Source organism: Anolis carolinensis, chromosome 6 (genome assembly GCF_035594765.1).
Source record: "Anolis carolinensis isolate JA03-04 chromosome 6, rAnoCar3.1.pri, whole genome shotgun sequence".
Classification (NCBI taxonomy): Eukaryota; Metazoa; Chordata; class Lepidosauria; order Squamata; family Dactyloidae; genus Anolis; species Anolis carolinensis.
Window position 1 is genome coordinate 41,627,548 of NC_085846.1, and position 25,954 is coordinate 41,653,501.

Sequence of the window (25,954 nt, forward strand, 5' to 3'; positions counted from 1 at the left end):
CATGTTTCTTCTGATTTATTGCTCCTGGTATTCTCTCACTTAACCTGGCAGAATATGATAAGAGAGTATTTACCGTCTGTGAGGACTGATATTCTAATTTTCCATTTTAATGTTTTTGTTGTGTTTGAAGCTTCCGATTGGGAAAGAACATCCGGATAGGAATAATGGCACCTAGATCAGATGCTCAATGCTTATTTGGGCATTGTTCTCTGACAGTAACTGTAATGATTGTGTGTGGATTGGTACAGGAAGAATGCAGAGGAGTTAAGAATGTGCTGACACCATGTCTGTGGTGCCCCATGTCTCATCAGTGGCAGTCAGGGACCAGATCAGGAACATGATGACAAGCAAGCTGGAGGATACCTTCATGGTGGGTAAACACAGTGATGTCCTGTTGGGTCAACGAAGAACGTAAGACATTCTTCAAGTGTGGTTTGTGCCCTCCTTATATATATGATATTTTCTGACCAAGGAAGGATGTCGATCTATTTCCAGCTTTAATACCAAATGTTTGAATGCCAGTGGAGCAGAAAAGGAGAGTTAATGGGCACCCAGATTTCCATTATGTTGGCCAGCCCTTTCCTTTCCACTTGGCCGGGATAGATCTTGAGTTTTTCAAAAACCCATTGACAATTATTATAGGGCTTTGCGCTTGAGCTTCTTCAAGGTTGAAGTTCCTGTAAAGGAAAGTCAAGGACCACTAAGCAGGATGAGGCACGGCGTACCCAATACATTCCGTCCCGGTCAAGGGCAAGTCCATGATGTTCCTTGCAAGATGTTCCTTTTGTTTCCAGATTTTCTAGTGAGAGGTCTATATAAAGAAGGCCAAATCAATCCTCACTAGTAGAGCAGATCCAAGGACCGGAAAGACCCTCTCCGTCGGAGCCACCATGAAATTCTCCACTTTCCTTGCTGTTCTCCTGATTTGGTCTGTGTTCACTGTAGAAGAGACCTGGGCTAAGGATAATTTGGTGAGCATGTTTTCCCTTTCCACACAAAGTCCAGAAACATATATTGCATTATAGGATGTGTTCACGATTATGGCCCTATTGCCACAACCAAAAGAGTCCCCCTGAACACATCTTAAGTTCCGGCACCTTGGGATGGTGATGCGCAAGCTCCCTCCTGTTTGCAGGAATCATTAAACATCCGGAACAGACTACTTAGCAAACGTGTCACCAAATCAATACAAGACATGCTAGTAGCATTCCTAACAGATATTGCAATAAGAAAAATGAATGGTGAGAAAATCCTTTATGAGCCACCGAAAGCGGGTCACTGGATAGCTTTGGCATGAAGTCACCTACGGCCACCTTCTTACCAAATTTCTGAAATTAGATTTCCGAGTCTCAGAGGCACAGAAGTGTAACTCTTAACTCCCAGCAACTCTGTTCTTTTTTTTTTTAAACCAACACCACTCCCATTTTAGCACTATTTTCTGTTTTATGCTGCTTGTAGTAGGTTCCAGTGGCAAATAAAGCTTAGCCAATATGATGTAGACATTGTGTTTCATTTTGTTTCCCTGAAGGCTGAGAGTTCCCATATTAAGCAGAGTCTATAATGGGGTTTCATTCAGTCTAAGGTTTTATGATTCCAGTTGGAGACTAATATGGGATAACCACTTCACAAAAGTGCCATATGAAAGACCAAACTACGCATTCTGGGAGTCTGACAGCAAAAGAGGAATGATACTGCCATAACGTAAGCCAAAGAAAGGTGGGTGTCCATCAACAATGGCTTTGCTTTTCCAAAGCTCACAGGAGCAAGGGGAGACAACCTCAAAAGGCCTGCTGTCCAACCCTGAGGAGGTCTCGAGGAAAGTCTTGAAGGAGCCAACACTTGATTTGCAAGAAGTACTTCCAGGAGGCTGCTGAGGTCCACCAAGGTGGTCTTATCCTTTGGATGATAGGATTGCAGACCACCACAGGAGCTACTTAAAAGAAGCATTGTGTTAGCCACAAAAACAAGAAACTTGTGTTGCTTTAGTTTATTGATTTACTAGCATATAGACGTGGCGTTGCCTGGATGTTGTTGGGACCACTGCCTGCCTACCTGCTCCTTTCTCCAGCTCTTAGATGAAGGCTTACTTTCTCCCTTCAGCTATAAGAAGGCCTACTCTCTCCCTTCTCCAGCTCTGAAAAGGTTTACTTACTTCTCCAACTCTTAGAAGATCTACTCTCCCTTCTCCAGCTCTTGAGATGAAGGCCTACTCTCTCCCTTCTCCAAATATTATGAGGTCTCCCTTGCAATATTTCCATGGCAGTGCTATGACAATGTTGAACAGTCTCTCTTTGCGGCTCTTTCCATCCTTTCTTCCCTGCATACACGTCTCCTTTCTTTCCCATCACAGAGGGCTACTTCACCTAGCAACAGCCAACTCTTCAGTTAGCAACAGCCAATCCAGTGATATCACAGAGGGCCGCTTTACCTAGCAACAGCCTTTGTGGTACAAACTGACAGTCCTATTAATAATAAGAATAAAAACAATTTATCTTTCACTTTTATCTCTTGACTGAGACCACATTAAAAGAAATGGATGGTATTCCTCCTTTCCATTCTATTAATCGAATAATATGGCCTTAGAAAAGATTATCTGTAAATGCTACAAATGGCACATTTTACCTATTTTCCCATGTACAACATTCCCTGCACAGCATGGATGATAGCAATTTAAATTGGTTTGAATGTTAAAAGGCATCAAATAAAATATCCAGAACACTGTACATGGCTTATATCTGCTGAAAAAAAATATATTGACCTGCCTTCACTTTTATGGGCAGTAGGGAGGATGTCAGAAGGAAAATTAGATGCCATCCGAAACCTTGATGGACAGCCAAGTTCCTGATGTTGCGTCGTTACTTTAAAAAAGGAAAATTGAGGATGCTGCCATTAAAATTCCTGTTGCTTATCCTTACAGAAAAGGAGCATCCACAACAGACAGCCATTTGGCAATATTATTATTATTATTATTATTATTATTATTATTATTATTAATATAATAGGACCTCAAAATCGAACTGCAAAGGCTCTGGCATAAACCAGTACAGGTGGTCCCAGTTGTAGTTGGTGCACTGGGTGCTGTGGCAAAAGATCTCAGCCAGCATTTGAAAACAAACTGACAAAATTACGGTCTGTCAACTGCAAAAGGCCACCTTACTGGGATCTGCGAACATCATCTGAAAATACATCGCACAGTCTGAAACGCTTGGGAAGTGTTTGCTGTGTCATACTCTTTGTGTCAATAATAATAATCATATGGTCTGGATCACATAATCCATGGCTGACCTAGGGTCAAGGCAGGTTGGTTCTTCCAGGGATTATTACTATTGTTACTACAGTACTACTAGGAGGATTGATGGATCAAATGCATAGGAGAGACATGAAGTGGGGCAGAACTTTGACTCCCAACAAGTTGGGTCCAATTCTATATGAAGGTCAATTCAGACCTGATTCGACTGTTCAGATCCAAATCCACGCAGATCTTTGGAAACTCCTCTACGTTTTCAGGAAAATGCTTTGAACATACAATGGAAACAGGACATTGTGGATAACGGAGAACCCTACTGAAAATATCAGTACGGTGTTCCCTCAGTACTTTGCAGTTCACTTTTCGCGGATTTGCTGTTTCGCGGTTTTTCAATAAACTCTAAAAGACTATTATAAATCATAAAAAATTACAATTTAGAGCCTAAGGAAGGGAGGAAGGAGAAGTCAAAGGGAGAGAAAAGGAGCCCAAGCGGCAACAGGAGGAGAAGGATGTGATTTGTCAACACACGATTGGTTGATAAAGACTTAAAATAGTGTAGAACTACTAAAATAATGTATAACTATTAAAATAAATAGTGTCCCTACTTCGCGGATTTTCACTTATTGCGGGTGGTCCTGGAACCTAACCCCAGCAATAAGTGAGGGAACACTGTACTTCATATGCTCATTGATTTTCTTCATGGATTACTATGGAATTGTCAATGTTACATGTTATGAGTTTTATTCTTGGTTTAAATATGGATCTGCAAGGATTTTGGGTGGGATGGTTATTTGTTTATGTGTTTTTCTTTTGTACTGCATTGAATATTTGCTGGTTTTGTTGTTCACCACCCTGAGTCCCCTCAGGGAAATAGGATGGTATATAAATAAAGTTTATTTATTGATTTATTTGGTGCATTGAGGGAAGTCATTGTGCCCTGCTCTTCTGCTTTGGTCAGACCTTCTCACCTGGAATATCAGTGTCCAATTCTGGGGTTGGACTAGATGGCCCATGGGGTCTCTTTCAATGCTATGATTCTGTGACCTTGCCTTCCTTCTAACCCACAGGAAGCACCAGAGGTCCGTGTACCCAGGGACCTGGAGGACTATGTGGATGACACAGAGGGATACGTAGGCGATGATCCGAATAATCCCAATCCCACAATCCCTCAACCTTGCATGTTCTTCTGGAAGACATATTATGTGTGCTGAGGTTGCACCACTCCTTCTCCCTCAGCCTGGAAGGAAACAAGGCAACTGCTTCTCCTTCACTCCTGACCATGGGATAATTGCAACCTCCATGGTCTGGAATAAAATTTATTTATAGTAGCAATGTATTGACCACTGCAATTCTAGCTGTAGCCACAAGGGGGTAATGTTGCAACAATGAATTGTCTATTGTATACCACACTGTAACCTAGTGGCAATTCAACCTTATTGCAATGGAACTTTTTTTTTTTTCGTGTCAGGCGCAACCGGAGTTGCTTCTGGAGTGAGAGAATTGGCCGTCTGCAAGGACGTTGCCCAGGGGACGCCCGGATGTTTTTGATGTTTTTACCATCCTTGTGGGAGGCTTCTCTCATGTCCCCGCATGGAGCTGGAGCTGATAGAGGGAGCTCATCCACACTCTCCCCAGGTGGGATTCGAACCTGGCAGCTTTCAGGTCAGCAACCCAACCTTCAAGTCACTTAGTCCACTACGCCATCTGGGGGCTCCGCATATTGAACTGAAAGGTAAAGTAAAGGTATAGGTTTTCCCCTTACGCTAAGTCCAGTTGTGACCAACTCTAGGGGTTGGTGTTCATCTCTATTTCTAAGCCGAAGAGCCGGCGTTGTCCATAGACACCTCCAAGGTTATGTGGCTGGCATGACTGCATGGAGCACCGTTACCTTCTCGCCAGAGCGGTATCTATTGATCTACTCACATTTGCATGTTTTCGAACTGCTAGGTTGGCAGGAGCTGGGGCTAACAGTGGCACTCATTCCGCTGAAAAAAGAGTAACATTGGATGAAATTGTGAATGCACTGATTTTCCTGCAAAGGCCTGATAGGTCTGAATATCCTTTCCAATAATCCAGAATGCTGCTAGTTTTCCACCTGGTAAGCTGAGACAGTCACACCTTTGCTTACTAATGTTTTGACGCAGCCAAACTTTATTCTATGCTCAAAAATTATTAAAAGATATTTTGTATAAAGTCACGTATATGAAGCATAAATATGTGTAGACTTTAGAGCTCTCCAAGATATATATTCCATTATGTACTGTATATACTTGAGTATAGGCTGAGTTTTTCAGCCCTTTTTTAGGGCTGAAAAAGCCCCCTTCGGCTTATACTCGGGTGAGGGTCCTGGTTGACTTATATTTGGTTCAGCTTATACTCGAGTATATATGATACATTTATTGTTTTACTCTTTTACTATTGTTACTAGTACATTTATTTTACTCTATTTTTAATTAACAATACATTTATTATTTCACTCTGGTATTATTGTTATTATGTGTATTATTTTACTCTATTACGATGAAAAGGATACATAAGCACATTTACATCGAAGAAGATGAGAATAATCAGAGTTGGACAGTCTTATCTTAAATTACAGTTTCATGCAAATATTCAAAAACATTTAAACTACTGATGCCTCAATTAATGAAATTTTACTGGTATCTATTTTTATTTCTGAAATTTACCGCTCTCAGCTTATACTTGAGCCAATGTTTTCCCAGTTTTTTGTGGTAAAATTAGGTACCTCGGCTTATATTTGGGTCGACTTATACTCGAGTATATACAGCATGTCAATGGTAATACAGTATTAGGCCTGTGCAATCAATGAAAAAAATGTTTCAATACTCATTACAAAATTAGGGAGTGGGGGGCAAATTGTTTCTAAAGAGTTTTCAAAATTGGATGGGGTTGATGAGTTAATTACTTTTTTGTTTATTTATTTATTTATTTGCAGTATTTATATTCCGCCCTTCTCACCCTGAAGGGGACTCAGGGCGGATCACATTATATACATATAGGGCAAACATTCAGTGCCCATATACACATAGAACCGAGACACGAGACAGACAGATGCAGAGGCAATTTAACCTCCTGAGGGGATGTTCGATTCTGGCCACAGGGGGGAGCAGCTGCTTCATCATCCACTCTGACCGCACTTCCTCATTACAACGTCATAAATTAGTTAAATTTGCCTCCCCACTTTTATAAGTGGTACCTTATTGACGGATGCTCACCCCGCCATGGGCTGGCCTCGGGCTCATGACCTCATGGTCAGAGTGATTTATTGCAGCAGGCTGCTCACCAGTCTGCGCCACAGCCCGGCCCCTTTTAGTTAAATAATTGTGCCAGTGGGGAAACTTCAGGGGCTCCTTTCTCCTTCCCTGATAGAGCAATTGGCATGAAACTTGATACAATTATAGAACAATGTTAGCCCATCAAGTTTCAGAACGTTTCACTCAACTATGGATTTTTGGGGAATTCTCAAAATTTTTACAAACAACATTTTAAAAAACAAGAGCTGTCTCCTTGAATTTTCTATACAATAACACAAGATAATAGGCGATCATTCCCCCCCCCCCCCCCCCCAAGTTTCAGAAATATTAATATACTGATTTTGGGGGATTTTTTAAGTCTTGACAAACATTTTTAAGAAGCCATAACAGCTGTCTCATTGAATGTCTTTAATCAATAGAACTTCAATTTAGGGATTTCTTCCCAGTCCAGCACAGATTTACTTACTAAATGTTGAAGCATCAGTTAGCCCTCCTATTTACAGAACTGTAAACTGCGTGGCTGTTGCCCTATCCTGATTGGGACTTTTATGTTGAGCAAAATTCTGGGAAATGTAGTTTAGGGCAAGGCCTTTTGAACTCTCTGCCATAGGGCCCCGCCTTCCCATACTACATTTCCCAGCATTCTATGCTGTTTCAGTCTTTCCCTGCTCACACAGCTTGTGCCACCCTGCTGCTTTCCTCTCCTCATGGTGAGGCAGCTTATCTCTCCTTTAAGAGGAAAGGCAGCCTTTTTGGCTTCACCTTGCTTGCCCTGAAAATGAAACTGACTTCCAAATATTATAGAATTCAAAAGAAAAAGTATTGCGTGATGCTTAAGTTTTTGCGTGGGCGCTCCCCCCCCTCATGTTTCTTAATATATATATTAAGAAATATACAAATGTTCGTATATACAAAACTTATGAATTAGATATGACTTACTAATTAAACATGACGTTTTGCACACCCCTAACAGGTATAGCAAAATTTTTCTCCTGGAAAGGCCAACCTTAGTTGGGTCTTCCATGGAGTTTCTTGAAGTTTCTGGATCTTGGCCTGTGCTTGTTCACTTTTGGGCTAAAACCCAAAGCAGTTATGCAGCCTTCGATGATGCCAAAACTACTGGATCTAGCTTTGAGCAAAAGCAAAGGGAGGGAGGAAAACACAAAAAACAATGACAGATGAGAGACTGTTATGATGCTGAGATCTATGTGTATTTCTTCAATTCCAGTGTAACAGGATGGATGGATCTTTCCTGGATAAAGCATATCCTGCTTCATTACTTCTAGGTTGAATCATTCCCAATTCTTTTTCTCAGGGCTGATTGGGCAGCACAACTGGTATTAAATGTGGTGTACTGTTACTTTTACAGTAGCCCTCATGGACATAGCTTTACATTTTCAAATAGTAAATCCCATCTTATTAGAATTCTTATTAAGGGTAGATTGAACACAACTGATGGCTACATTTGTTCATGTTTTCTTTGCCATCTTTCTAAGTTTTAAGCAAACAATACCAAAAAAGACATTTTTAAAACACTTTTATTTTAATTGGATCAAGTGCCAAATCAGTAATAGAGGTTATAAACATTATTTTGGTTGGCTCACAAGCCTGATCAGTGATATCCAGAAACTTTAATTTTGTTATAAGTTGCACCAAAAAACTCAAAAATCCAGACATGATAAATGGCTGAAGATAAAAGGGATACAAATGCAACAGGTATAGGTGGTAAGTGTAATAGGAGACAGAATATCACGTGCCCAATGACACCAAGACTCTGGTGTGATTTGGAAACACTTCAGACCTGCCCTCTTATTCTTTCTCTCCAAAAACGGTTATAAATCTTGCTTTCCATTTGACTAATTCTGAAGATTGAATTGTCTTGCATGACTGACCCATTTCAGTCCACTTGGGTTGTCCCCAGCCCCACAGCGCTGGCATAGGCAGTGAGGATCTCCACCACTTGTTTTGTCTCTAAGGTCATCCGTGCTTCATTTAACCAGTCCTGTGACACTCTCCTGGATTCTCCTCTCAACTGATTGACAAATTTAGCTGCCAATTCTAGATCACCATGCTCAATGCAATAGGATGCATAAGAAAGCAACTTAAAGGTGTCCAGGTCTTCAGGGCCAAGCTCTGCAGGTGGCTTCAGCTGCTGGGGGTGAAACAAGAGGAGGGACTGCAGGTATGACAAGAAGTACTGGTACAAGCTATTTCTTGTTTCATCTATCAATGCCACTCTCTTAGCCAGCTTTTGGACGGTGTGGAATCGTGCTCGCAGGGTCTCTTCTGTGTACACCCCACGGTTGAGTGATTCTTTGGGAAGTGCAGCCGTTAAGGCTTTGGTGAAGGTGTTGTCAGAACAACTGGCTTGAATGGCTTCTACGGCACCCTCCAGGGGCTCAGTGGGGCTGTCTCCCGAGGCCGTTTTCATGCTTTGCTTTAGAGCTTCAACTGAAAGCCATAATTGATGGGCCTTCCTGGCTTCTTCCTCAGCATCTGAGTGACCTGTTAACATAAAACCCCATGGTGTTAAATGGCAGTAAGACAGTGATCAAAATAATAATAATAAGAATAATAATAAAACCCCAACGGGGACTCAGGGCGGCTTACATGGGGCCATGCCCAGAATAATACAATATAAACAGCATATAAAAAACAACACATCACAACACAGTGAACAATACAATAAATAATAATATCCATTTCAATGCAAATCAAGGAAACAATAAAAACAAGGGCGGACCACATGAACATTTAGTTAAAACTCAGGGTGAGAAAGACATAAGGATAAAAAACCACAGCGAACAGGGTCATAAGAAAGTGGTGTAGTCTAGAGGATAGATATTAGAGGGAGCAACGGAAAAGAATATAAAGTAGTTACTCTCCAAAAGCGCAACGGAAGAGCCATGTTTTCAAGTCTTTCTTGAAGGCTACTAATGTGGGGGCTTGCCTAATCTCAATGGGCAGTAAGTTCCACAATCGGGGGGGCCACAGCAGAAAAGGCCCTCTCCCTTGTTCCCACAAGGCGGGTCTGGGATATCGGCAGTGGCGACAGGAGAGCTTCCCCTGATGATCGAAGGGATCGGGTAGGCTTGTGATAGGAGATACGGTCACAAAGGTAGGTGGGTCCCAAACCGTTTAGGGCTTTATATGTGATGGTATACACCTTGAATTGGGACCGGAAAATAAACGGCAGCCAGTGGAGCTCCTTGAACAAGGGAGTAGATCTCTCCCTGTAACTCGCCCCCGTTATTAATCTGGCAGCCGAACGCTGGACCAATTGTAGTTTCCGGGCCGTCTTCAAGGGAAGCCCCACGTAGAGCGCATTACAAAAGTCATTTCATACTTTAAAAGAGCACACATTTAATCACTATTTTATACTGCTTAAACCATGTCATATATGTTGTCTTAGGAACTATATAATTCTAGCAAGTTATCTTCAACAGCAGTCCATGATATAATTTGGAAATCTACAATATTCTCTGCTGCAGCGGCTTTAAACTAACTGAGGTTCATAGTAGAAATATACAACTCATAAGCTGCAAGTTAGAGCTCTTTGACAGTGGAATATACTGTCTTAAGAGTGTAGCACAGTCTCCTTTTTTGGAGGTTTTTCAACAGAGGTAGGAAGTCCACCAGTCAGGAAGGCTCTGATTTGTGTATTCCTGCATGGCAGAGGGTTGGACTGGATGGTCTTTGCAGTCTCTTCCAACTTCATGATTCTAAGTTGGCATATTATTGGCTGAGAGCTTCCTATATTCAATCCATTTTACATCTCCACCACTCATTGTAATGCTGGGAATCATATTTTAGACATAATGATGGACATCTAAGTCAGTAAGACTTTTAGCTGTAATATGTACATATACCTATCTATCTATCTATCTATCTATCTATCTATCTATCTAATCTTTCTCAATTTAAAACCAATTTAAATTGGTTTTCAACATTTCTTATTGTAGAAAAAAATATTAAAGAGTACATGGTGCAATCTGGCCCAATAATTTATTTATTTACAACATTTCTACCCCGCCCTTCTCACCCGAGGGGACTCAGGGCGGCTTACAACAACCAGCAAAATTCAATGCCACACAAAATCAATAAAAACAACATCATATATAAAACCATTAACAATAATCCATAAAATACATTATTTCAAGCTTAAAAGCATATAATTAATTACATCCATTCTTCCAAAAAAAGACCTTGTACATATACCATAGTTCAGACCATATCAATATAGTACTTACTCATTAAATGCTTGCGCACAAAGCCATGTCTTAACATTCTTCCTGAGTAATGCCAGATTGCACCATGATAGATTGCACCTCTAGCATTTCATAAAGGCAATTTCCACCCCCACCCCACCCCCGCCACTTCCTCAGGGAGATGCCAGATATTAAATTTAGTATGATCTTTTGTAGAAATACAGTGTGTGCTCTATTACAGTACTGCAGCCTTTCCTCCAAGAAACTGCACAAGATAGAACAGCATTTGGACAATCTGCTTTTCATTAAGTTTTTGCAGCTATGTTCAAGGAGCTGTGAAATTGATTTCTCTCCTATGTCCCAAGAGGCAACAGTGATGCCACTTGACAATCTTAAGGAAAACCTCTGCCAAGATAGGCTTTTCTCAAGCAGCTGGGAGAAGGTTCTTTCCTTGGATTGTTAACAAGGAAATGGTTGGAAAATTCTTCTAAAAACAGAGCAAGAAAAGCTCGACAGTGCTTCTGACATGGCCTAAGGTGGCCTAAGATTTTGCTAACATGGCAAAGTCTGCCGAGACTTTCCCCTAACCACCATATACAATGAAAAAGTAGCAGTGTGATCCAGTTCCAGCATTTTGCCTGTGCCACATCAAAGGGTGGAACACCAATAAATACAATCAAGGATGAGAATTGAACACAACACTATAAACTCTATAACAGGCATGGGCAACCTTTGGCCTTCCATGTGTTTTGGACTTCAATTCCTACAATTCCACAATTCCTAACAGATGCTGTTAGGAATTGTGGGAGTTGAAGTCCAAAACACCTGGAGGGGCTAAATTTGCCCATGCCTGCTCTAGAAGATTTCTAAAGGAAGACTATTCTACTTATGCGGAGCCAGGTGTTGAAAGACTTGTAGCTTTCACAGAGAAATGCACAATGGTGGACAGACAATAATCCTTTGCCTGCAGATCGTAGGTTCCCAGATGCCACGTACCATGCTAGTTGAGCTGTCGGTATTGGGATAAATTAAGAGCAGAGTCTTAATTACCAGAACCAAAGATTTGAAACAGGCCCTTGTCCAAACTGGTAGCCAGTGATCAACATAACATCCCCACAATCTGTAGCAGTTCCCGATTGCCTGCACTCAGTGGGAGGATTTTTCAAAGGATCACTTTTGCATTTCGCACCAAGACAATTAAAGATGTACTTGCGTGTAGTAGACTACTGTATCTCAACCATTAGTTCAGGAAACACAGCTGGTCAATGTGATTGAATACCTTTGTCAAGCTACCCATACTCACTTTCAACAGCCTGCTCAATTCCCCTTAGCCTGGCATAGGCTGTGTTGATGTCCAAAGTGAAGTTGTCAAGTTGTTCCTGAGAGAGTCGCTTGTATTGCATTTCTTGTTCACTAAGTTTCTCTGACAAGCCCTGAAACACAAAATGGATATTGAAGGTATTTGCCTTCAAGTCAATTCCAACTAATGACAGCGCTTCACAGGGTTTCCTTGGCAAATTTCACTCCGTGTTTCTTGGTAAACATTCCTTTCTCAAACCTGCCAGTTAATATGTAAAGTTGTAATGCTGTACTTGCTGGAATGGTAGCAACAGACATGCTTCTTCCTCCAAGCAACAAAAGAAATTCCCATGTTGGTGTTTTCTGCTGTGGGGTCAAGTGTGCTTGACTGTGCAGACATTAACATTCCTCTAGGAGTGTTTTTATTGGAGTTTTATCTCTCTGAATAATCCCAGAAGTTGTCTTCTTTAAAGTTCATCTTTAATCATGGTTATAAACAGTTGATCTTTCTTGGTATACACATGGGTACCAGCCATACCAAAACTTTGCTTAAGGAAGCTAGCATAACTTTTCCCAATACTGCTTAAAAGGATATCTAATGCTTCCTTAAGCAAAGTTTTGGTATGGCTGGTACCCATGTGTATCTCTAGTACAAATGGTGCAGATTGGCTGCAAGATAAAGGTAAGTTCTGTTGTACTACCTTTGTTCTTTTGCTCAAGCATCTGAACTCTGAGTAATCAAGTCCCACGAGGAGTTAAAATAGCTTTGTAGGTGTGTGTGAATTCATCTTAAAATGATATGCTCAAACAAGGCCTCTGACGGAAAACACCATGTGTAATACAAGCATACAAAGTGTACCCTTTTATAGAGAGGGGTTTTTACATCCCAATAAATTCATATCCCTCCAGAAAAATTTCAACCCCTCATAAATGGGGCCACCTATTGACTAACCGGAGTAGAGTCCATCTAATTTGCTGTATCATGGTTTGGTTTTTTTTTAAAAACAGCATTAAACTTTTTTAGTCTCAGTAAATTACTGTACATTAGTTAGTTCAAATAAAGAAATAACCCATAGCAAATCTTTATTGGGATAGATTTTATCTCAGATATTTTTTTGTTTATTTATAGGGAAAAATACAGTACATGGCAAACACTTGAAATCTGGAAACACTGTCAACCAATACAAAATGTGTCAGAATGGCTGGTTTTAAGTGTAGTTTTATGTAGATTCTATAACAAAATATGGCTCTGGCATGCTAAAATGCGGTATCCTATTGTATGACCATTTCCCACAACAACAATGCAAATTCCTACCTGCTCAAACTCCAACTTGAGTTCTTGCTCTTGAATCCGGAGAACATCTCTTAGATGATCGCTATGTGCAGCAGCCTGTCGACGGAGCTGAGTTCTCATTTCACTCTCCATAACTGCTTGGGCTTCTTCAACCTGCCTCAATAAAGAAGTAGTTAAGTTTTTATAACTAAAGTGCATGTATCTTACAGGAACAGATAGCCTTCAGTAAGCCTGATGTGGGGGACAGGAAATATAAGAAACAGATAGGACTTATATTATGTTATAGTTCTTCAATTAATTAGCAATTAATAATCAATCATATCAGTTAGCAAAGGGTCCCCAACATTTTGTAAAATTGAAGATTTATACGATTTGAAGAGAAACCAGAATATGAAAAAAAATCAGGCTTGCTATTAGACAATCCTTTTAACACAATATCTGTCCAAAACCTGATACATTGCAAACAACCAGTTAATATGATCATTAACAAAACTTGCATCCACCGAGGATTCCTAGATAATGCAAATTGAAAATAACTATTATAAGCTGTGAGATAACAGGATCATAAGTGTTTGAAGTTCTACTGGTTTCCAGCCATATTATTAAGAAGGTGTAACAATCAACTGAGTATTCCTCCATACACGTCACGAAAATAACGCTGTGCACATGCATACTGTGATTAACAAAATGCCAGGAAACTGAAAATATAATCGTGACCTTCTTTTCCTGTTCGATCTGGATTTCATTCTTGTGATGCTCTAGTGCCTTTGCCACAGCTGATTCAAAAGCCTTTTTGTCTTCCAGTTTCTGTTTTTCCAGGGCTACTTCAATATGTTGTTTTTCACGAACTCTCAATTCCACCAGCTCCTTATTCAGCTGGTCTATACGTCGATGAGCATGAGCAATGAGAGAGTTCAAGTCATCTGCAGTCAGCTTGCCAGCTGAAAAGAGGAGACTCTTAGATACATAGCTAATAGGACACAGGATCAGCATACCTTGTTTACTTACATGAGCAAACCCAAATTTCTTAAAACATATCACAATTCTGAGAGGTCAGTTACAGCAGCATATTCTGCTGCATTCAGAATGCAAGCATTCTTCCGTTAACAAGGTCTCTGACAGATTTCTTTTTATGAACTCATTTTATACCCAACCATCCCCCTTTTCTTTCTTGTTCTCTCCCTATCTGGAAGTTTTTAAGAAGCACAAGCACAGTGAGGATGGCAAAGGAGGGAAGAAAAACAGACTTTTGGTGTCAGGTTGCTGGAGCATGGCTGTAGTAAACAATGTAATGCACATAGCTTGAGCTGAGAAATAAAACTCTGTGTGCTTGTCTACAACAAGAAAGGTAAATAACAGCTGTTTCCATAATTCCTCGCTATCAGCAAGCATGAACAGGAAAACACATAAGGAGGAAGCCGATAAACCTGCTTCACCAGCTACTCACCACATATTAAAAACACAGTTACATCTGGCCACCAAATGGAAATTATAGGAAAAACAGGCAAGTGAAAAAGGCAAAACATCCCTGAAAACATTTTGGAAGAAGCCTTCAAATGGTGTCTAAAAAGTTCAATTTTTTTTGTTTACTTATGCAAGGCTTATTTGAACTGTGTTGTTGAAGGCTTTCATGGCCGGGATCACAGGGTTGTTGTGTGTTTTCCGGGCTGAGGATGCCTGCCATAGACATATTATTTCTGTCTCAGGTCCTAAATTTTTTGTTAAAGAAACCATGCCCAGGAACCATGCTCTATTTCATTAACTGAAGTAATACTGTACATCGCAATGATCAAATGATATTATTAATAGTCTTTAGATGGTTTTGCCTACGAAACAATTTATCACTAATTACAACTACATGAAACCAGCTTCAGAGTAGGATACCAAGTTGAGACTGCTATGGTCACCATAGTGGATGATCTCCGTCTCAACATCGACAGGGGGAGTGTGTCCCTGTTGGTGCTTCTAGACCTCTCAGTGGCTTTTGATACCATTGACCACATTATCCTTCTGGAATGCCTGGAGGGACTGGTAATGGGAGGCACTGTGTTGCAGTGGTTCCAGTCGTACCTCCCAGGCAAGTTCCAGATGGCAATGCTTGGGAATAGCTGCTCCTCAAAAAAGGAACTGTTATGTGGTGTCCCACAATGTGCCATTCTATCCCCAATGCCCTTTAATATTTACATGAAGCTGCTAGGAGAGCTCATCCAGTTCTGGATGGGGTTACATTCCCTCTGAAAGACTATTCACAGCCTGGGAGTGCTCCTGGATCTGTCTCTCCAAATATCAGGCCAGGTAGATGCAACGGTTAGGAGTACTTTACATTGCACTACCCTTGTACCAGCTTTGGAAACTCCAGTTGGTTCAAAATAGGCAGCCAGACTGGTTACAGAAATATCTAGGAGTGAGCATATTATACCTATCCTAAAGTCACTCAACTGGCTGCCAATTAGTTTCCAGGCAAAGTATAAAATGTTGGTATTGACCTTTAAAGCCCTACATGGTTTGGGTCCAGGTTACCTATAGGATCACCTTTTCCCGTACAATCCGCCCCGAACACTGCAGTGCTCTGGGGAGTGGTTACTCCAACCAGCTAAAACCCAATTGGCAGATGGACCTTTTCATCTGCCACCCCAAGATTGTGGAGTTACCTGCTGGTAAACAACTACAGTAGAGTCTCACTTATCAAAGCTAAATGGGCCGCCAGAAGCTTGGATAAGCGAATATCTTGGATAATAAGGAGGGATTAAGGAAAAGCCTATTAAACATCAAATTAGGCTATGATTTTACAAATTAAGCACCAAAACATCATGTTATACAACAAATTTGACAGAAAAAGTAGTTCAATACACAGTAATGTTATGTTGTAATTACTGTAATTATGAACTTAGCACCAAAATATCACGATATATTGAAAACATTGACTACAAAAATGGCTTGGATAATCCAGAGGCTTGGATAAGCGAGGCTTGGATAAGTGACTCTACTGTAGATCAGCTGTCGGAATTAAAGTCAGAAGTGAAGACCTCTCTCTTCTGGCAAGCCTACCCAGACAGTTTTAATGATGAATTTTAAACTTCCAGTCTATGTCTAATTTTTTTTTGTGTTTTATGGAAATATGTTTTAATATGCATATTCTACAGAGTGTTTTTAAAATGATTATGTGTGTTGATTATGTGTTTTAGCAATGTTGTAACCCACCTTGAGCAATGAAGAGAGGCGGGTAAGAAATAAAATTATTATTATTATTATTATTATTATTATTATTATTATTATTATTAACTGCAAAATAAGGAACTTCTTGATAGCAACCATTGTTCAGCAGTGGAACCAATTGCCTAGAGGGGTAGTCAGGTCTTCTTCTCTGGAGACCTCCCCAAGGAGGCTGGAGAAGCTCTCAGTTGGGGATGCTCTTGCCAGCAATCTTGCACTGAATGGAGGAAGAGGGATGTTGAACTCAATGGCTCGTGAGGGCTGTTCCAACTCCCTGATTCTAATTCAATTCTAAAGTAAATACTTCAGAAAGAACACAAACATCCTCTTTCAGAGCACTTCATCACATATGGGTATCATTTATGCTCAGAACTATGTGATTGATAAGGCCCCTTCTACACTGCCATATAACATCCAGATTATCTGCTTTAAACTGGATTACATGGCAGTGTAGACTCATATAATCCAGTTCAAAGCAGATAATCTGGATTATTTGATTTGATAATATGGATTATATGACAAAGTAGAATAGGCCTAAGACAGAACATATCCCATTTAGGAGCACACCAAACCAAAAACCCCTCTCAGAAGTAAAGCATAACATGCAATAGAAAAGCTACCTGAGATGCAAGCACTATCCATCATTTTGGAGAAAAGAGTGCACAAGCAACACACAGTTTTTATGGAAAGCAAGCCAAGAACTCACCTAGATCAGTTATCTCTGCAAGAGAAATGAATGTTTGGAAGAATTAGTGTCTACAGAAGCAAATCAGGAATTGTTAAAAGAATTTATAAGACTGCAAAAGCACAGATAAAAGTAGACAATTTGCACATTAAGAAAAAGAACATGTCAAAGTGCAAGATAAAAGTGCCACAAGTTAGACAGAAATGCAAGCACCCGACTCAAGGAAAGGTTTTTCCTGTTTGCAATTCCTCTCTATCCCTATTTTTAGTGGGCCAAAACTATTTATTATATTTTACTTGCAAGAAAAAAGTAATCGAAGAGGACATAAAAAGGGAAGCTTAACCTATACTATACTTAATCAACAGTACATTCGCCTCAAAGGGGACAAGTAGCAAGTTTTTAAAAAACCCTCTACCTGAGTCCTAGGAAAGGTTCTATCAATCAAATACAGTATAGGAGGAGAAGGTTCCATGTACTTCTTAATGAATGAATTAATAGACGTGAATGAAACAAATATTCTCATATAATAATGAATCACCCAATGAGAAGCTAGGTAGTAACTACCATTTCTTTATTTTGATATTTCATATTGACCACAAACATAAGATTATTTAGGGCTCAGCAGACTAAAGATTTGTACATTCTTTACTTCCACTTTGATTCCCAAATACTTAAAAAAAATTCCAATCTAAAAGTAAATTGAGAAATTGCATATAGATGGTAAAAATGGACAAGGGATTAAAAAGAACAGGAAGCTAATCTAAAGAGATGCAGCACACCAGTAACCCAAAATGAAATGCCCCAAAAATGAGTAGTTATCACTGAGATATGTTTAAAAGTTAAAATACATGTTTAAATGTATTTATTGGTAGAAAGAGTGGAACACCAGGTCTGATTCTTTTGGGGCATTATGCTCACTGCAAAACTGAACTGCAAACAATTGTACCTTCTCACAGTTCATAGTGCAACCAACAGTTTTACAAAAATAAACAGCCTTTTTGTTTACTTCAGATGGTGAGCTAACTGACTCTTGCACAAAAGCTGAGCTCGAGACCTCTGCATCTGCTACACAATTGACCGGGCAATTGTGCTACACTATAGGGCGTCTTGGTCAATATTTGTCATAATGACAGCTAAACGTTAGTTCAGATAACCAGTTTACTTACTGAGACCTTTCCAACCAGGCTGAACTTCTGGAGTAATGCTATCAAGCTCCTTCTGAAATTCATCTCTTGCTTTAGCTACCAGCTCATGGTACTGAGTTACAATTTTAGCCTCTGATTGAGCAGCCTGGACCTACAAAAACAAAAGGGAGAGGATTAGTCTCAAAGCAAATGTTTCCTCCCTTAACAGCATTTAATATTAATATCAGGCATCATTAAAATGTCTGCGGTAAAACAATGTGACATTTCCAAGAACTCATCCAGAGTAATTTGTTACTGATATTATTTGCTATCAAGTCAACTCTCAATTATGGCAACCTTATGAATGAGAGACCTCCAAAAGCCCTGGCCATTAACTGTCCTGCTCAGGTCTTGTAAACTCAGGACTCAGGGTGGTGGTTTCCTTGATTGGATCCATCTTTTCCCAGTGTCTTCTATTTTATGAAATATTATCAATCTCAATGTGTCACGTCAGCCTCAGTTTATTCATTTTGCTTCTAGTGAGAGTTCGGATTTGACTTGCTCTGAAAAAAAATTCAAAGTCCATGGTGTCTACGGAAGATTTCCCCAGCACTCCATTTTATGAGTTTTTTTCTTCCTGTCATGTCATCCTCAGTTTCTTCATTGCTTCTTCAGTGTCCAGTTTTCACAATTATACAAGGAATCAGATATCATGTCCTGTCCTGTCCTTAGCCGCTATTTATTAAAACATTAACTGTATCATATATTCAACTGGAATTAAAAGTGGAAATCCAATCATAGAAGCATTGTAGTTATTTAGTGAAAGCAGGGACCAATAATTGACCACTATTTTTAATAGAAAGGATTTGACCCTATTTTTAAACTTTGAATATTTTAATTGTTTTTTTAACTGGGAATTTTTAATACTCTTTATAAATTTAATTCTGTTTTAATGTTTGCATATTTGTATATTTTAAATTGTATGCTAATGCTTTATGTTAGGCCGCCTTAAGTCCCCTTCGGGAGAGATAAGGCGGGGAATAATAATAATAATAATAATAATAATAATAACAATAATCCTAAGTGAACTAAATTAGGAGGGCTGCCTTAGTGCATACAATATTTTGACTGCATAAAGAAAAACATGCAAGAGTCTGATTTCAACAAAAAGTTATATATGAGAAAATAACAGCAAGACATTTTATGTGATTTTATTTGTTTATAATTTGTTTTTATTGTTGAGTTTTATATTGCTTGTTGCCTGGGCTTGGCCCCATGTAAGCCGCCCCAAGTCCCCTCAGGGAGATGGGGCGGGGTATAAAAATAAAATTATTATTATTATTATTATTTTATTTATCCCTTGCCAGTAGCAGAACCATTCATTCTCTGCAGTGTTCATAACACAAAATATTAAATATGAAGCACAATTTTGACTAAATTTACCTTTTTGACCACACTATCCAGGTCAACTATCATATGATGAAGGCTCTCTTCTGCAGCCAGAATATGTGGTTTGGCCCCTGAAATTAGAGACTTCTTGGCATCATCAATCACCCCTTTCATTTTTTCCAGTTCTTCTCTAAACAAAGCAGAAGTAATCATTACCCATACCAATATTTACTATGTGTTCAACAACAAGAAAGGACAAATGAGATGTCACACTCCATCACTATGACAACTATTAAGAAGACTGCATGGTAAATCTTAGGTTGGTGTATTTAGATAAAAATGTAAAGAATTACATATGAAATTCAAAGTAGTACATTTCAGTCTCCTGAAAAAGATATGACAAACATCAATCTCTTCCACAAAAGGGCAATAGCTTAAGGAAAATGTGTGCATGTTGGAATAACTAATTACAATTAAGACTGAAGTTGAATTTTGCTAGTTTTAAAAATATTGTTCACCTGAAATCTCCTCTCAATTGAACAATATTTTTAAAACCAGCAACACTCTCACCACCGTGAAAAGCAGGCGTTGTACAAAGGGTGATTCCAAATATCACCCAAAAAAAAGAGAACAGTTGTATGAAAGTTGCTATAATAGCCAATCTGTGAAGGCCAGAGAACACAATGGATGAAGAAATATTTTGCTTCAAGTGGAAGCATGTCCCCAAGTGAAGCATTCTGTCATTAACTTCTATTGGGGAAAATATCCATGTTTTCTTCATCCACGTTTTCTTACATTTTGATGGAATCCTTGTACAATTTGACACCAAATGTAATGTGAAAGTTAAAATTAATTACTTGGCTTTTAAAAGGACATCGGCAGCTTCATCCACAGCTTTCCTACGATCTTTCAGTGCTTCCTCCAATGTCCGCCACTGAGTTGCCTTTCTGTCACTTGGAACCTATAATTATATAAACTGTGATGCTAAATATCACAGATAAAGGTAATAGACTACTCAACAAAAAATATTCACTTTGATTACCAAAATTATGTAAGAAGCTACCCCTACTAAACAAATTCTACATATGTATCAAGAAAAGACATATAAAAATGTCAAATGAGATCATTGTTAAATTCAAGCACCTCTTTAAGGCAAACATGGCTATGTCTAGATATGAGTATGGTATAGTTGAGCATGATCCACAAAATGATCTTGTTGAACCATGAAACCCTGACTGACTCATTCTGACAATATGTCACAGATACTATAGGGGACACAGAATATCCTTTAAAGCAGGGGTCCCCAAACTTTTTAAACAGGGGGCCAGTTCACGATCCTTCGGACTGTTGGCGGGCCGGACTATAGTTGGCCACTGAGCAATAATAATAATAATAATAATAATAATAATAATAATAATAAAAAAGAGGGTTGGAAGAGACCCTTTGGGCCATTGAGTCCAATCCCCTTCTGCCTTTGGGCACTGAAAGCACAAGCAAAGCATCCCTGACAGATGGCCACCCAGACTCAATGTTAATAATAATAATAATAACAATAACAATAATAATAAATGTGCCGTGCCAAAAGATCTCAGCCGGCATTTGGAAACAATAGACATTGACAAAATTACGATCTGCCAACTGCAGAAGGCCACCCTACTGGGATCTGCATGCATCATCCAAAAATACATCACACAGTCCTAGACACTTGGAAGTGTTCGACTTGTGATTTTGTGAAACGAAATCCAGCAGATCTATCTTGTTTGCTGTGTCATACTTATAATAAAAAAGCGGGTTGAAAGAGACCCTTAATCCAAACCGCTTCTGCCTCTGTGCACCAAAAGCACAAGCAAAGCATCCCTGACAGATGGCCACCCAGCCTCAATGTTAATAATAATAATAATAATAAAGGGTTGTAAGAGAAGAAGAGACCCCTTGGATCATTTAGCCCAACCCCCTTATGCCCTTGTGCCATGGGGGCCGGATAAATGGCTTCGATGGGCCGCATCCGGCCCCCGGGCCTTAGTTTGGGGACCCCTGCTTTAAAGTATAAGAATTTCTTTCACATCCTCTAACACTATGTACCTTATTTACCTATAAATCAAATCAATTACAAAAACACTTTTCATTTGCACCTTTAATTTTACCAGAGTAGCTTTCAAAAAACCCACAATAGAGCATATAACAGAAATAAATCACATGCAATTTACAAAAAAAATGGCAAAGAATACAAATTAAAACATACCTCAGATTCATCCATGGCGTCTTTTAGTTTCTGAGCATGAAGGTTAACAGCTTGCACAGCGGCTTCCTGGAGTGTAATTGCTTGCAAAGTGACACGTGCAGTATTATTCAGAGCACTTTCCAAGGTAGATGCAAGTGCTAAAGAGGAGGAAAATATACACTTTCCAGTATCCTGTCTCCAGAATGGCTACTACATATGCACTGCAGAAGGCAGATCCACAACAGATTACAATAATCTCTCTGTGTGTATTTTTACATAATCTGAACTATTAGAAGATATTATTGTGAGCATGGTTGAATGGGCAAAAAAAATTCTTTCCACAATGCAAAGTTTTTAACCTATTATAGAACAACCACTCTTCATAAACTGTTGCTGAAACTTGCCCAGGTTATATTCTAATCAGTCTTGACTTTTTGAGTGTCCAAGCAATACTGTTTGCTTCCATACCTGAAATTTTCGCTTGTTCCTCTTTATCTTGCTGTGCAAGACGAGCTGCAACCTCTTCAGGTGGCCTCTCTTTTACAACAGGCATGTGTTCTTTACCTAAGTATAGACATTTCATAATTAAATTTTTGTTGAACTCTTTCTCTTTTTTTACTGTTAAAGTATAACCAAGATTCACAAAAGATGATTAATACATAGTTATTTCTCTGTTAAATGACAAAAGCAGTCTGTACATCTCATAATGAAAATAAATTATCTAAGAAGAGCATCATGAATATTATTCTCTTAGAGATGGAAAGAGGGACTCATCTCAGAGGTGAGTTAAGTGCGTGTGGCTCCCAAAGTTTTTTGAGGCCACAACAGCCTTAATTTTATTTATGTGTGTGTGTGTGTGTATATATGAGAGAGAGCATGCATGCACACACAAAAATTATGATCACTGAGTAAGATTTTCTCTTGGTCCCATTGTCAATACAGACCTACCGTGTTTCCCCGAAAATAAGACAGTGTCTTATATTAATTTTTGCTCCCAAAGATGTTCTAGGTCTTATTTTCAGGGGATGTCTTATTTTTCCATGAAGAAGAATTCACATTTATTGTTGAACAAAAAAATGAACATTTATTATATACTGTACAGTAGTTGTCATCACAAACCAGCATGACGAGGCAAACTGTGAAATCCTATCAATAATTTCTTGTTACTACCAATATTTCCATGTACAACTCGTATGTACATTTACCAATTCTGCATGCTTTGGTGTTCTGTTTGGCAGGCGCTGGGCATGCTTCCAAACAAAAACTTTGCTAGGTCTTACTTTTGGGGGAGGCCTTATATTTAGCAATTCAGCAAAACTTCTACTAGGTCTTATTTTCTGGGGATGTCTTATTTTAGGGGAAACAGGGTATCTGGTCAAGACATGAGAGAGCACCTTCTTTGCGACTGCTCCCAAATTCTGGAATTACATTCCACAGAAGGTGTTGACTCCCTCTCACTCTCACTTTTCACCAGCAGGCAAACCCTTCCTTATTTAATTTTTCAAAAACATAAACAGGAGACTCGGGGAGTTCCTTCTCTGCACTCTTTTCACTAGCAGCAAAAAAACTTTCTGTTTAGGCAGCTGTTTGATTCTTAATTCATGAAGCAGAAAGATCTTTTAATGTGACCTGCAGTACTGTCATGTTTATAATTACATTTCAAATATCTTTTAAACTGTTTTAACTGTACTTTAAATAGATTTGTTTATTTAAACATTTTTAAACATTTACAGTAAAACGTTTCCACAGTATTTTGTTTCAATTTACAGTACAGTCTCACTTATCCAAGCTAAACGGGCCGGGAGAGATTGGATAAGCGAATATCTTGGATAATAAGGAGGGATTAAGGAAAAGCATATTAAACATCAAATTAGGTTATGATTTTACAAATTAAGCACCAAAACATCATGTTATACAACAAATTTGACAGAAAAAGTAGTTCAATATGCAGTAATGTTATGTTGTAATTACTGTATTTACAAATTCAGCACCAAAATATCATGATATATTGAAAACATTAACTACAAAAATGGCTTGGATAATCCAGAGGCTTGGATAAGTGAGACTCTACTGTATTATAATTTGCTTTGAGTCCACGATCAGGAGGAAGCTGGGATACAAATTAAATAAACAATTTTATTTGAATACATCATGCTGATGAAAATATTATATGCATGTTTTAGGACAAAGCACTAAATGAAATCTTTAGCCAGAACCTGAATATTTTCCCCCCCAAAATAGCAGAGTCTGTCCAAAATAGATCAAACTTTAGGCTTGTAGAATTCTTTTGTCTTCAAAAACTCAGTTTTTATAACAGATGCTACCTAAGACAGGAGGTTTGTGTTTTTCTTCAGGATGAGCACGGCTTTTGCTTTGATCCTTTTCCTGTATCCCTGGAGCTGGAACTGACACAGCTTCACCTGTTGCTGAGATTATCTGCGCTACCTCAGAGTGGGCTGTGAAAAATAAACAAATGGAAATTACAACCACACAACATAATTATTCAAGAAATGGAAATACAGCCTAGATTGACTTCTGAATAGAAAGGAAAATCTTTTAAAGATTCTGACCTCTTGATTCAAGCATGTAATTCTTCTAATCTTTTATCATATATACAATCTTTAACATGTTTCTTAATGTTATAAAACTATCTTGCTACAAGGAAACCTTCTTGAATGTAATAGATTATTTGAAAACAGTTAAATAACTTCTTTAAAATATGGAAAATGCTTCACAAATAAGGTATGCATTTCCCACATTAGGTAAATGTAGGTAAAGGTTTCCCCTGACGTTAAGTCCAGTCGTGTCCGACTCTGGGGGTTGGTGCTCATCTCCATTTCTAAGCCGAAGAGCTGGCGTTGTCTGTAGACACCTCCAAGGTCATGTGGCCGGCATGACTGCATGGAACGCCGTTACCTTCCCGCCGGTGCAGTTACTATTCATCTACTCACATTTGCATGTTTTCGAACTGCTAGGTTGACAGAAATTTCCCACATTACATACATGTAAAAGGCACAATAATGACTTCATGTTACCTTCTTTATCTTCACTAGCAGCTGAAGTTACCTCTGTTTTACTCTTTTGAGATTTGACAGCAGGTTGTTTAGATTCTTTCATTACTTCTGCTACAGAGGAAATTTTTAGTGGACCTGGCTGTATCTGTGTGAGAAAAAACATTCACCATGAATGGGAAACTACTAAAATGTACATGAGTAAAGTATGCAATTAAATAAATACAATCTCTCAGGCATTTGAAATAAGTGGGGGAAATGTTTGCTTTAATTAATATTTAAATTTAAATATAAGGAACAACTTATTTGGAATACATTATCACTCGGAAATATTTCTTTTTCTTTACAAAATTTCTGGACACTGACCTAAACTACTCAAAATATTTTGTTTGACATATTAACTAACAGCTATTTATAAATATCTGAAAACTGGCACCAATTTTGGAATCAACAAGTCAAATATACCCAGACACAGGTATAACATTTGAGGCATCAAAATGTGTTTTGGCCAGTGTAATGTATTCCAAATACCCAATTCCTCTGTACATTTTTTCATAGAGATATTGAAACATAACATACACTTGTGATGAGAGATAATTAAAATGTGACCTCTACAAAGATTTCTGACACTTTTTACATTTTATTTCTCTCTTATATTTTAATATTGTAAGTCTAGATTCTAATTACCTCTATTGTCTCATATGGTTTGTCAGTGATACTTTTAGTCATTTTAATTGTAGCTGCTAACAACAACAAAAACTTTATTCTTGTATTCCACCACCAACTCTCCAAAGAGATTTGGGGTGACTTATACAAGGCGTCTAAAAAGCAGAACATGAAATAAAACACAATATAAAATACAAGTGAATAAAACATATAATCATATAAACAACATCAAACTCAGAATAAAACAACTGTCACCCATCTTTTAGTATTCTTCTTCAGAATTTTTCAAATTATTACTATAATATGAAATGCAGTGTTACTA

General features: G+C 38.7%; 1 protein-coding gene across 2 annotated transcripts in view; it reads right to left on the bottom strand.

Annotated features, from left to right (window-relative positions):
• Positions 1-8,042: 8,042 nt before the first annotated feature.
• immt (inner membrane mitochondrial protein) overlaps positions 8,043-25,954 on the bottom strand; it is a 28,223-nt gene continuing 10,311 nt past the window's right edge. Inside the window, exons 4-15 of one of the 2 annotated variants that reach the window (XM_003222374.4) lie at positions 24,991-25,114; positions 24,280-24,411; positions 22,424-22,519; positions 21,977-22,113; positions 20,592-20,695; positions 19,789-19,924; positions 18,388-18,517; positions 17,243-17,257; positions 14,041-14,264; positions 13,345-13,476; positions 12,034-12,163; positions 8,043-9,027 (exon numbers count right to left, since the gene is read on the bottom strand). In XM_003222374.4, coding sequence (XP_003222422.2) covers positions 8,420-9,027; positions 12,034-12,163; positions 13,345-13,476; positions 14,041-14,264; positions 17,243-17,257; positions 18,388-18,517; positions 19,789-19,924; positions 20,592-20,695; positions 21,977-22,113; positions 22,424-22,519; positions 24,280-24,411; positions 24,991-25,114 — 1,968 coding nt within the window. In that variant the 3' untranslated portion in view covers positions 8,043-8,419. The remainder of the gene's footprint in view (positions 9,028-12,033; positions 12,164-13,344; positions 13,477-14,040; positions 14,265-17,242; positions 17,258-18,387; positions 18,518-19,788; positions 19,925-20,591; positions 20,696-21,976; positions 22,114-22,423; positions 22,520-24,279; positions 24,412-24,990; positions 25,115-25,954) is intronic. The other variant, XM_008113119.3, reaches the window with a different exon arrangement.